Source organism: Osmia lignaria, chromosome 6 (assembly GCF_051020975.1).
Source record: "Osmia lignaria lignaria isolate PbOS001 chromosome 6, iyOsmLign1, whole genome shotgun sequence".
Taxonomy (NCBI): domain Eukaryota; kingdom Metazoa; phylum Arthropoda; class Insecta; order Hymenoptera; family Megachilidae; genus Osmia; species Osmia lignaria.
Genome location: NC_135037.1, coordinates 6,111,564 through 6,124,696, shown reverse-complemented (window position 1 = coordinate 6,124,696; position 13,133 = coordinate 6,111,564). Strand labels below are relative to the sequence as shown.

General features: G+C 33.3%; 1 protein-coding gene across 7 annotated transcripts in view; it reads right to left on the bottom strand.

The window, feature by feature from the left end:
• LOC117601655 (EGFR adapter protein) overlaps positions 1-13,133 on the bottom strand; it is a 180,934-nt gene that overhangs the window by 156,810 nt on the left and 10,991 nt on the right. For 4 of the 7 annotated variants that reach the window (XM_034318704.2, XM_034318707.2, XM_034318708.2 and 1 more), the window contains one exon: positions 4,844-4,924. The exons of 1 other annotated variant lie outside the window; for it this stretch is intronic. In XM_034318704.2, the coding sequence (XP_034174595.1) occupies positions 4,844-4,924 (81 nt within the window). Of the gene's footprint in view, positions 1-4,843; positions 4,925-11,508; positions 12,529-13,133 lie in introns of those variants that run through there. 2 more of the 7 variants (XM_034318710.2, XM_034318709.2) reach the window with 2 other exon arrangements.

Sequence of the window (13,133 nt, the reverse complement as noted above, 5' to 3'; positions counted from 1 at the left end):
ATTGCACGTCTTCTTTACCACGATGAATATAATGGTGTTCTGCTAGTAAGGAATCGACAATTGTCAAGCAGTAAGTGGAATTGTTCAATGATCCGCTTGGAGATAAAGAGAACCTGATGAACTTGTTTCATGTATGTTAATTTGTGTAAATATAAATGATTTAAATAACCATATATTATTAAATGAATAATAATTTATTAAATTTTAAAGAAGAATTAATCTTTATTTATATATATATTTAAATCATTTATATTAATATAAAGACAATAAATTATAAATATGATGCTTGTTTGATTTAAATAATTATTTTGCACTTGGATACTGAATCACTGATATAGTGACAATTTAAATTTAATTTTAGATCCTTCATTTTTATTTTTTAAATGAGTTAACTTTGTTACATTTGTATTACAACTCGTAAAAAGTGTAAAGAACTTTGCATAGCAGTTTTACTGAGTAGTCTGAGAACTTTATTAAAAATGTCTCTGTTTGAACATGTCATCAAACTGACTAGGTGGTTCTATGGCAGAGGCCGAAAATTTAACGAGAAGCTCGACGTCTTCCACGTATTACCTTCTACCACGAATTTATGTGTTCTCCGTCAAAGAAATTTTCGGTGAACCACCGGAGTTATTAATATTGACGAAAATCAGCTTTTACAAGTTCAAACTGTTCTCGAGGCTCAAAGGGAACTTAAAGAGCCGTCCTCTTTAAAAAGCGGGGGATACGAATCTGCGTCTTTCGTTGCATATACTGCGATAAACTGAAAAGAAGTGTACTCGAAAGAAATATGATTCGTTAACGAAACTCGAAAGTTGTTACATCTCTGAATGCTAACTACCAACATATTAAGAAATATTAACTAGTTTGCCCACTTTGGCTTGGAATTTTAATACGACGTAGTACATACTTGAAAATGTACTCGAAACATATTTAACTCGGTGCGGTTGTGGTGGAAATAAGTATTAAATTGACTATGCAGAGTTATTGACAAATAACTTTCTTTAAGTAAATTTTTGAAAGAAAATTATTTTGTGCAGTAGGCTTTCGTTATATTACCATGTCCCCTTTCGAATGAGAGGTTGGAAGCTTGATACATTTTCCCCTCCTATATATTGCCGTCCACGGCAATATAACGAGAGTCTACTGTATTTTGTCACAGAGTAGCATGTGAATAATTTAATTTTTCATATTCTTTTTCAGTTAAATATTAAAAATTATTACCAATCATTGAATTTCGTGCTTTATAAAAAAAGGAGTGCAATTTTATATTCAACAATTCCTTTCTATTATATAATAAAATTTCTTCACAATTATATAATTTAAAACCCTCTCTCATAAAATGCAGTATTTTTGCAGACACTGTTATTTTAATAAAATTTAATTTTGTTCAAATAAACTTCTAGCCATCTGAACAGAAAGGAATTTAAACGGAATGTTTACAATGAATTTACTTATTTATCTTCCAGTCCAATTTTACGCGCGAAATGAACGTGTACAATTTAGTGAAAGGAATTCTGCGTATACAGAAAGAGTTAACTACATTTTTCACTATCTTCGAAGGAAATTGAAATTTGCAAAATGAAAAGTCAGAAGGAAATGGTTGGTATCTACTTCATTTTGCGTTTCTCTCCACGATGAAAGCAAGGGTATATATAATATTGTAGTAAACGCAAACTGGCCGACAGTCTGGTTTGCACTCGTCTTTTTAAGCTTTCCTTGTTCTTTCCTGTTCTTTTGCTCCCCCTCGTTCCTTATTTGCACATCGTATTGTCCTGTAAACTGAGGAAGAAATATTAACGCTCGGTTGACACCAGTTGCGAACCTGCCGCGTTTAACAACCTAATGCTTGTTTTCTGACCAACCTTTTACAGATCGATTTTTTCAATTAACCGTGATTCAAGATACTATACATTACGTACGTTAATGCTTAAAAGTTATAAATATAAAACACCTATAATTAAGTACTTTTAAAGTTATACTAACTCTCTCAAGACTTTTCGATTCTTTCTGGCTTTTATTCGAGTATTCAAGCAACATTGTGCTGGTGAAATAAACAAGAAATTTCCCTGTCCCTTTTATCAGTCTGATTTTTACACCATTTGCTTTTACCTTGCGCTTTAAAACCACCTAGAACCGCAAGTACCGCATATTTCCGCTCCATTAAACTCAAGGAACGAACGAAGAAAATCAAGATATTGGATTCCAGTGTGAAAAACAAGGGGACAATTTTCTGTTTGTATACAAGCATTTAAAGATTTTCAAATATTTCTATTTTCAGAAAATAATAAATGATTGTGATATTGAGATTATAACTAATTATGATACTATTTTCGCTATGAATCCGATTTTCCTAAATTCCCATTTTTTAAAATGACAACTATTTTTCTTAAGAAAATGAAATTGCTATTCAAATTAAGTTCGCTTTATTCTGTTTATTTTTCAAGATACTACTTCTTATAAAATGAAAAAATATCAATCACACAAGTTTCATTTTTATCCTCTTTTTCTTGTATATCTTACTTCTGTTTACTCATCAACAGCATTTACATCGGATATATGAAAATAGAATACATATAGGAAGGAGCACCGCTTCGCTGATATCCGGTCAAGCGTAATTTTCGCTTCATTTAGCTTCCACGTATAAGATATGAACGCAAAAGGATGATGAGATAGATATACATACATAGAGCAAATAGCATAAGTATTCATAACATTTTAATTAATAACTGGACGTGCATGATCCTTTTTTAAAACAAATATGCTGACTAATAAAAAGTACACGCTGCTCTTAACTAAGCTTTCATTTAATGAAAATTCATAAAAATTAAATGTAAAATATAAAGGCAGTGAGGGTACCTTTTTTGGCCGGTGATGTATAATATCAAGCAAAGAGTAGGTTTCCCTAGAAAAAATGGCGTTATAGGAGAAGTTCTCGGAGAAAGCCTTTTTTCTTTGGAAATGGTAGATTTACTATGCTCGATACTGTACATTTACAGCATATTACGTTAATTTTCATGAAGCGAAATCTTGAAAGCTACAAAATACGAAGTAACAACGAATAATTTTCATTATCGGATATGCAAGGCAAATATATTCCTCATCTCCCCGCAAACGATCCTCCCTTGGCCATCTCACGTGAAAAGCTACAATAGACGACAATTTAGCAAATAAAATGAACTCTCACCGTATTAAAGAGTTATGTAAATTCCTTTAAGACACTCTATTAAACATCGCACCCATTTTCTTTGTTTCAAAGGGATTTCGAGCAGAAAACAAACTGAACAAATTGAACCCATAACAAAATTACAATTCCTTTCGATTTTATTGCAAATTCTATTTTTACGAGTATAAAAATCCACTTGCTAAATTCCTGGGCGAAATTTTAGATTTTATTTGACAGGGACCAGGTATTGGATTTCAAGTATACCAGAATTTATCTAATGGAAATAATTTGAGAAGACGTTTCAAGATTAACGGCCACGTTTCTTGGAAATTAAATTCGAAAGATTTTGTATAATAATAATACCACTGTTACTGTGATTTTTATCTGCAAACATTTTGCTGCGAGAAATTAGATTTTAAACAAATTCAAATATTTTCAAACGTTTTGAATATTCAAAGCTCGGATCCAAATTCTATTGATATTCAAATACACCGAATATTCAAATTTTCCTAACAGCTCTATTTCAAACAAGTTTGAAATTCAGTCCGCCGGAAAACAAAGCTTCGGACGAGAACAATGTTATTCTACGTTTTCGATTCATCTGTACACAAGAAACTATCTTCTGTTCGCTGTTGCATTTCCTGTCCTGACACGTTCTATGTAACACATAGAAATGTCTCGTGAAACAACGTTTGAATAGGTTGCATCGGAAAGCTTATACGGACGTTGCTGATATCTTGAGCTTTCCTTTCGGATGAAAAGGAAAGAGAGAGAGAGAGAAAGGGTAGGTGGGAGGGCCGGTAACACGGGAAGCAACCGCGGTGTGTATTCATGGAAATCTGTCCATCAGGGTCTAATGGAATACCACCACGACGAAAAGTGCTACGAGATATTCTTTAATGCCTTCATAAAATTCAGGTTCATAATTCCCGTTTCACCGGCACGAACACGCCTCGCAGACACATGCGTACACACGCGCGCAAAAGATCAGGACCCGACAACTCTGGCACGAGTTGCTCTTCCTCGCAGACAAATATTCAACTCTGATGAAACTCTCGACCGAAATTCTGCTGATCCCTTCAGGCTTTCTAGTCGTTACTAGGTTTACAGTAATAACGCAGTTTACAATAATAAACCCCACCGAACCAAGTTCATTTCGAACAGCAAATCTGCTGTTTGATTCCCTTGCAAAGCGATTACGAACCTTATAAGTTCGGGCTAATTAGCCGAAGAAACGTTCTAAAACCCTTTGAATACCCCGATAAATACGTATAAACTACCGCCAAGAAGTTTGGAAACATTTGAATCGTTTTAAAAAATAATTAAAAAGTTGGGATAAGTGATTCTACATTGTATTCTTTTGCTTAATTCTAATACTGTTCTCTTCTATTACTATATAGGTAAAGTATATATTTTATGTTATGCAATACAATTGAATTATTTATTTAAATCTGTTTGTTTCCAAACTTTTTGACGGTAGTGTATTTCAGTAGAATAGAATTAATACGATTTTCCTACGTTACTAATTTCTTTAGAGAAGCCTACAGTGTCCAGTACTGTATTTTCTATCATCGCCGTGAAAGAAATAAATTCTATGTAGAAAATAGGTTTTGTTTACGCTTTTTTTTTTAAATCATCGTTTTTAAGGCAAAATGATTTGTCTGAAAGAGTACTCACTCTGAGGGTCTCCAACTGGGAGCGTACGTACTCAGCTCGACTGGCAATGTCGGGAATTGCCACAGGAAACGAACCCATGTACTGTAACACAAATAATATTGATTTTGAAAATATTTATATACATTAGGTTGAATTATGGAATTATTATCATTGATAATTATGCAAGTGCATAAAAGTGCATCGTATTAATTTTGCACCTAATTATCGATTCCTTTGTTCTATCCTATTCATTAAATATTATAATTGAATAGTTTATGTTAAGCATGAAGCAATATGATTATATACGATTAAATAATACTCTATTATTATAATGAAGAGTAATAACATTTTGTTCTATTATATGATATAATAGAGTATTTAGTAGAAAATTTAGAAATTAAATTTGAAAATAGCTCTTTCTATTCTTAGCGATGAGAGCTTTAATGTGTTTCTACGCACGTGTTCATTTGCACTGTGGGACTAAAGTGTTCAAATTAATTAATTAACTAACAATGTATTTGGTTCGCAAGGTAAAGCTATTTACTTCGTAATACAGGCGAAACTTAAGTCAGAATTCTACATGAAATTATCGCAACCCGAGTGAAGTTCAATTATCAGCTCTACACCGTTGCATAGTTTCGAGCAATTGCACTTCGTGGAAAAGTAGAATGGGAGATGCAGCGTGGAACTAGCGTAACACCGAGGCTCGAGGGCCAAGGCGGGTTACAAAATTATACGGCACTCGATTTTCTGGATAGAAGGTAGTCAATGGGTGTCCGAATTGTTGGACCAGTTTCTCCACGGCGATACACGTCGGTCAATTGTTCGTTGCCGAGTCGCAAATTCGCTGGAAACTACAATGTTGCAGTAAAATAGTTGACTCTCTAAGATGATCTAATTACCGAGTTTCCAGAACCGGTGTGTTTCGATCATGTAGTAGTAGTAGTGCAAAGTAGTTTCAGTGTAAACGGAAATAGGTAACGCAGTTAACAAGGCAGAAATAATTTCAGTTTAAAACAACAATTTTCACTAGCAGTATATTGTTTGGTTAATTATCTCTACAATTCTATAATTACGACTTCTTTGAAAGGTTACACAGGGGGATTTTGATAATTGGGTCAAATGAAATAATAAAGAGAAACCTGAAGAAGACTAAAATTAATGGTAAAAATATTATGAAAACGGAATATTTGAATTTTATTTAATATTAAATTAATCCGAGAATATTATTCAGCGAGCAATGGTAATATACGGTTGCGAGGTAGTAAAGAATTAATTATTATATTTATATGTCAATAAAAGATACTACAAAGAAGAGACAACAATGGAAGAGGTATCCTACCATCAAAGCGAAAACTATAAAACGACAAGCTTACGGGGTGAAGGACAATAAAAAGGAACCACTGTCCAACCTATAACAAAAATTTAATTTCCTTTTTTCGCATCAGTGAACCGATCTCCCTTCGTAAATCTACCATTTACTTCCCATCGTCGATTTCGCCTGCGATCATCCGTGTCCTTGCAAGCAAAGTTGGGGATGTCGTTTTTTCTTTTCTTGACCAAGATGATTGCTTTCTTTAAGAAAACAATTGATACCTTCTATTTAAATCGTAAACAAACACTTTTCTGTTGTGTACAGTAAATAGTTCCTTCTTGTTCAAATTAAAATTATTATATATTTGCAATGTCTAATGAATTAGCTGATAAAATAATTGATATTCAAACTGTGCATATTTATTGCTTTTATTGCATACCAGAGTGTGCAAAAAATATGTAAATTGTCCAAGGTGTGTATAGAAAAAAACAAAATAAATTATTCAAGATGTGTAAAATATGTAAATTATAATGAAACTTTAAATCACCTTAAGAAAGGAAATATTTTAGAAGAGCATATATTTGCATAAACATCTACAGTTTACTTCTGAATATGAAATTTGCAACATTTTTTTCCTCATTTTTGTAACAATAAATATGCTAATAACACGAGAAATGGAAATAAAGGCGAAGATTAAAAAAGCAAAAGGATAAAATGTAATTTAGAATAAACCAAAAATTCACTGACAATTCATTACACCATTTTAATTTCGATATCCTCCGAAATATCTTTCACCAAATGATATCGAATATTTTTCCACGTTCAATAAGAGGTTCAACAGGCGAAATTAGTGTCCTCCGAAAGGACGTCCCTCTTCTCTGGTTAAACACATCGTGGGATGGTTATATGGCCGATAAAAATAGCGGTCCTTATAACGACAATAAATAGAAGAAACTATGAGGGTGAATTCCGGAGATACAATAAATAATGAAGTTAATGCAATTAAGAGTCTGACATATGATCATCTACAGCAACACTAATATACAAAAGGAGAGTTTGTGGGTTTAATTGCATAAATCTCGAGAATTACTTAACTTCTACTACTTCCTTATGATTCTTAAATGATCATAAACTACATATATATTGTTTTACTACTATTTCATTATCCTTACAAAGAAGAAGTAGATTACCGTACTTCGACATTCTAGGACGATAGGGTCTTCGTGAAATATTTTTCAAATGTTTCCTATAAAATTTTCAATTGAAATGATTTACAGAATACTAAAATTATGGCAAATAGTAAAATTTTTTATAATCAACATTTAGAACTATTATATGCATATTATGGACAAAGTGACTATGTAATAAGTTACTCGTTATGATACTCGACCATTGTGAATAATGATTGAAGCAATTTGGTTGGTCATTATTTATAATACCGTATAATAGCCAAGCATTATGAACAGTGCCCATATTAATCATTTAGTCGGCAACATACAGGGCGTGACAAAATTATTAGAGCCATCTGCATAATTATCTTCGTTTTAAAATTATTGATATATTGTATTTTCTTTAAAGTTTATTGGGTGATATATTGATTCATATTTCTAAAATATAATATTTACTTTAAATGCAGCGAAGTAGAAAATAGACGTTACCTAACTGAAGCTGTAAAAGATATATTTAAATATATTTCAGTACATTTCAGCAGGTATATTTATAGGAAAAACAGGTATTATTTTTGTTATTATTATTTGTGTCTGAAATTTCCGATATTGGAGGGAATTTTCATAGGTCGTTTCCGTCATGTGGAGAGAGGTATAATATTTCTGGAAAATCCCTGTGATTCCGAGAGGAGATCCTTCCGAAGAGAAGTTCGATGAAACAATAATGAGAATCATCCGGAGGGATTAAAGCGGGGATTATTTTGTGGCATGAGTATTTGAATCGAAATACCGGTCGGAGAAAAGATTTTCAGACATGGAAATCATGATTGAAATACAAATTACATGTGCTTCCTCGATGCGAATCTTTGATACGTTTGATATTTTTCAATAATTTCGTTCTAAATACATATTGGAAGATTATTGATCCGCCACTGGATGCATTTTATAATGAGTTTTTCCCGTTCAGAGATTTATGGACACGAGTACTGTGAATAATATTAAACTTTCAATCAAGGAAATTTAATTGAAATTAACATAAAATTTCGAAATAATGATGTTTGCAGCAAATAATATTTTTTATGCCAAAAGTGCTCATCAATTATGTTAAAATGTCTATATTTTGAAAACCATCGTTATTTATTAAATTATAACAAATTAATTATACTAAATTCTTTAGATTATTGCGTAAAATAAATGGACGATTTCGAAGTGTTGCTATGGAAGTTAGTGAAAAATAGCTCTCGTAAATAAGGCAACTAATTCCCGTAAATCCTGTAATAACCGGGGCAATTATAGATACGTGTAACAAGGCCGATTTATCACTGTTATTATCGCATAGTTTTCCATCAACAGCGTCAGTGTTTGCTAAAACTGCAGCTAACTTTTTCCAGTTACAGCGAATTTCCGTTCGTATGATAGATCGAGCGTGTTCCTATGAAACGCGTTACAAGACGTAAAACGGATCAATTGAGCCGTCAGTTTGATCACGAAATTCAAATTTAATTTCTTTTACAGGTATGGCAAACATCAACCACACCGCTTTGTGACGTAATGAGGCTACAGGCTGATAAATGCCAGGTTTCTTATCTGCTACATCGGTTCTGAGCGATCTTATCTTGGAACTGCACCATTAGCATTGTGAGAATTATTCCGCATAGTTATTATCGAATTAATAAATTATGCATAAGAATTTCTCTCGCTGTATATATTTGCAAATTTGCAGCTAAATAAAAAATTATTCACATCCTTAATTTATAATAAAAACTCTTGTTTAAATTACATTTTCTTGTTTGCAGAGCATCAAATGTAAAAGATAACAGTGTCGTGACAGCAGAAGCCATGACTTTAATATCACATAAAAACGTAGCCCAAGGCAGAGGTTTGTTAGGAAGGCTTACTAATAAGTCCATCGGTAGGACCCAGAACGAATGCATTCTTTTCTTCCCCTTTTTTCCCCTCCATTCTCTTCCGTAACACAACCGACAAGAATTTATGACTTGAAAAGAACCCGTAGCAACAGAGTAACATAAAGAAGAACAGCAACAGAGCAGCATCACGTGTCAACACGTTTAATAAGCAATTTCGACATTTGAATAGAGGTGCATGCATGCATGCAATTTTACGGGGTAATTTGAAACGGGAATAATGTAAATCTAAAACTAACAAGATTTTATTACTTTAAATATAGAATGGAAATTTTAATCTGATAATTAGAAACAAACATACCCATTCTAAAAGATTTTACATTGTAGGTAAATAAAATTTTGGGAAGAACATTATTTAATTTGTATTCTAATATTGAATTATATATGAATACAGTTTTTAGTAGAAGCTATTTTAGTGAAAGGGTTAATTTGAATTGCTTGTTTAATATTTCCTCTCGCACAATTCGTGTCGGAAGTAGGTGAATTCCTATCGTAAGACCCTGTAATAGTTGACAGTTCTCGCGTGACTGTCCCATTTCATTAAATAATTTGTCACAGTGTAATTTCACCGCGTGTTTTATTAAAGATAATAAAAGATGGTAGTAAACAGGACACGAAGCATATGGTAATCAATGTGATATTACTTTCCTCTGGTGTGGTATTCTCAGAGGAAAGGAATATTCATTTTTAAATTAGCAAATGGTATTAGAAGGGTTGGTACATGATTGTTTAAAGACCATTTATAATAAATACGGAAGCTAAAGAGATTCCCATATACGATGTAATGAATAGAAATGGAATTGTTAGTGAAGATTAACGACTTCTCAATTATCGGAATTGTATGCAAGACTGCTCATTAGAAAACAGTTGCACGTGAGAATTCTCCTGACAGTGTAATATATTTGGAATTCCTATTGTACATTCGCGATCAAATCAGACATTCACTGGGAAAATGGCGATACAGAGGAAGCAGAATTCTAAAAATTCTAATTTTGACAATATTATTATTAAAAGTAATTTAGAAAAACAAAATTTAATTTTTAATTATTAAGTATTATAAAATTTAATATATAACTGAGAAATGTGAACAATAAAAAAATATTAATTCAAATTTTCTCGCGTAAACGTTTATACGCGAGGAGTGGAAAACGATCCATCGCTACGTTGTCATTTTCCACGGGAACGCCTATGGGGAAGGGTGAGAACCCATAACATCAGGGGAAGCCTGATTTGATCGCGAGTGTACTCAACTGAGAACAAATTGAGATTATGCAAAATATGGGGTTGTCCACTAAAAATAATATTACTATGCATAACCCTTTCCATGCTTTAAAATTTGTTATCCATTAAAAATTTATAAACTACTTACTTACTAGATAAACTAGAATCGCTAAATAGCATTTAATAGCAACTTTCGGTTCATAAAATTTCAACTAAAAATTGCAACCTGCTACTAAACAATAAATATTATACAAAGTTTTTGAGATTGCAAATGAGCCACTGCATATTATATGTCATCGATGAATAAATGTGTTTATTATACGAAACATGTACGAAAAGTGTATTATAAAGTGTACGAAGATATTCGTGAGCGATTGTGTATGAGATATAGAGAGCGATATATGAGTTATGACACTTTCATGATATATGTCGCACCTTATAAAATATGCATGCTCCCTGCTTTTCTTAGGGCATACGGCATTATTATATTTCATTATGTCAAGCCACACTTCTATTAATCCAATTGTTCATATGGTATGCATTTTTTTGTGTTTAATGACATTGAACAACTATGACAAATTTAATGTAAATTTACGAAGGTATTGTCTAAATTACAAAAGAATTTTGTTTTATTATTGCAAATTATAAAATTGATTTTTTTCAAAGACAATTTATTTAAAAATATCATAAATACAAATACTAAAATCTGATAAAAATTCGTAAATCATTTGATTCAGGAGTAGAGTTTGAGAAACCATAAGGGGACCTAACATTCGATAGCCATAAATCAAGAGACCTCAATTTCGACTACAATTTATACTCGTCGTTTAATGCTCCCTTAACAGCACCCTACATATTTACCCAATAATTCATACAAATTCCCCGATCTCCCTTTTTCGTTACACAGTTTATCAGGTAAATGACAAAAATGTAAAATCAATTTTTCATTCAAATTAATTAACGTTAATTCTGATAAAATTAATTTCCTTATTTTCTGTTTGCCAAAATCCGAAGAAACATAATTTCTTTTTTAGCAAACAGAAACGCGTGAGAACGTACCTGTACACCGTTGAATATTTTCAGAACGGCCTCTGGCATTTTGATGATTATGTCCCCGGCCACTGCCTCTTCCTTTCCACCCGTGGTTATTTTAATTATTCCCTCGTATTTGTTCTCTTAATTGCATATTTCACTAATTGTTCGCCGTCTTGTTCGCCAGCGATCGATCCTCTGTTGAGAATACAACGAACGATAGCAATCATCCCGTTTCCTGTGTTTCATCGTTGCGAACCACCGTTAACACTTCACCGATGAAATCGGGTAAAATAATTAAATTATTTATCACATCGAAACATTTTCAATATCACAGAACTTTTTCATCGATTCACCATCGTAGATAGTCGAGAGGTTTACGTAATTTGCAAAAGGTAAATTCTCATTAACTCGGCTAATAAATATCCAACGTAAACGCGTACCTTAAGCCGTGTTTGGTTGTAACTTCGCACTAATCAGCACAGGATATCGTAGAAAAAAAAAAATAGGATTAGAAAGGCACCGATTGATTTAACGAAGAGCAATTTACTTGGAGACAGATGTTGTTTCTCCTTTCCCGTGGCGTTGCGATAAAATCAACGAACCGTAGATCGCCGGAGCCAGCGCGAGACGGGTCACTTTCACCGGTCACTTTTGCACAACGATTTCGTACAATTTTACGAAATAATAAGAGTCCCATTTCCGAGGGATCGGCGAAGGTATGCAACGTGATCACTAATCACTGTCACTTTCGTCTAAACGCGTACCCAAAGTGCTCTGTTCAACGCCAGCTCAACCGCGCGAGCCGACCTACGCGATCACTTTCGTCTCATTAATCCTGCTGACCACGAAAACTAGTTTCGAGGAACGCGTTGAAGCGTTTTGCAAGTGGACTTGAACGTACAGCCAAGTAGCTTTCTTGCCGAAGCAACTGCAACAAACCCGTTCCCGATATTTTATATATCAAAATCCTGACCTGCCTTTAATTAATTAATTACCATACATGGTTATTTCTTCTTTAAATAAATTTCTAAACCAGAAAAATATTTTATTCCTTAAAGCTGTATTTCCTGTCAAAATTTTAAAAAAAATCATGTAACGAAGAGTTTGCTGCAATTATAACTAAGTACTTTAGAATTAATAATTGATTAATAATTAGTAGAAAATGAATTTCTATTGCCTTAAGAGTTCAAAATTGAATATGAAATAAAATAATATAATTCTAAAGGAAATGATATTTTTTCAAATGAAGAAATGCGTTATTATAATTTTCTTCAGTGTTGGTTTTTGTGAGAAAGAAAAAGGGTTGAAGGACACCGGTGTCGGCGTTGAAGCGGTAAATGAATCACGTCTGAAAGTGAACCGACACGATCCAGATTATTCGAGGTAGGTGTTGTAACGGAGCAAAAGGCGCGAACGTTTCCTTCGGATCACGGCTTTACATCGGTGCGTTCGTTACGTTATCACAGGTGAAATTGCATCCCCGGAACGTGGCCTACCGGCCGTATTTCGTCGTGTTTACCGAACTCGGTCACGTTGCAACCGTTGACATTTTCGTGTTGCCCGTCCTGGGAGTCGTGACGAAGAATCTCGACGCAGGATGGCCGGAACGTTGTGTAAAACGTGAACAGCATTTAAGCTGGCCCCGATGC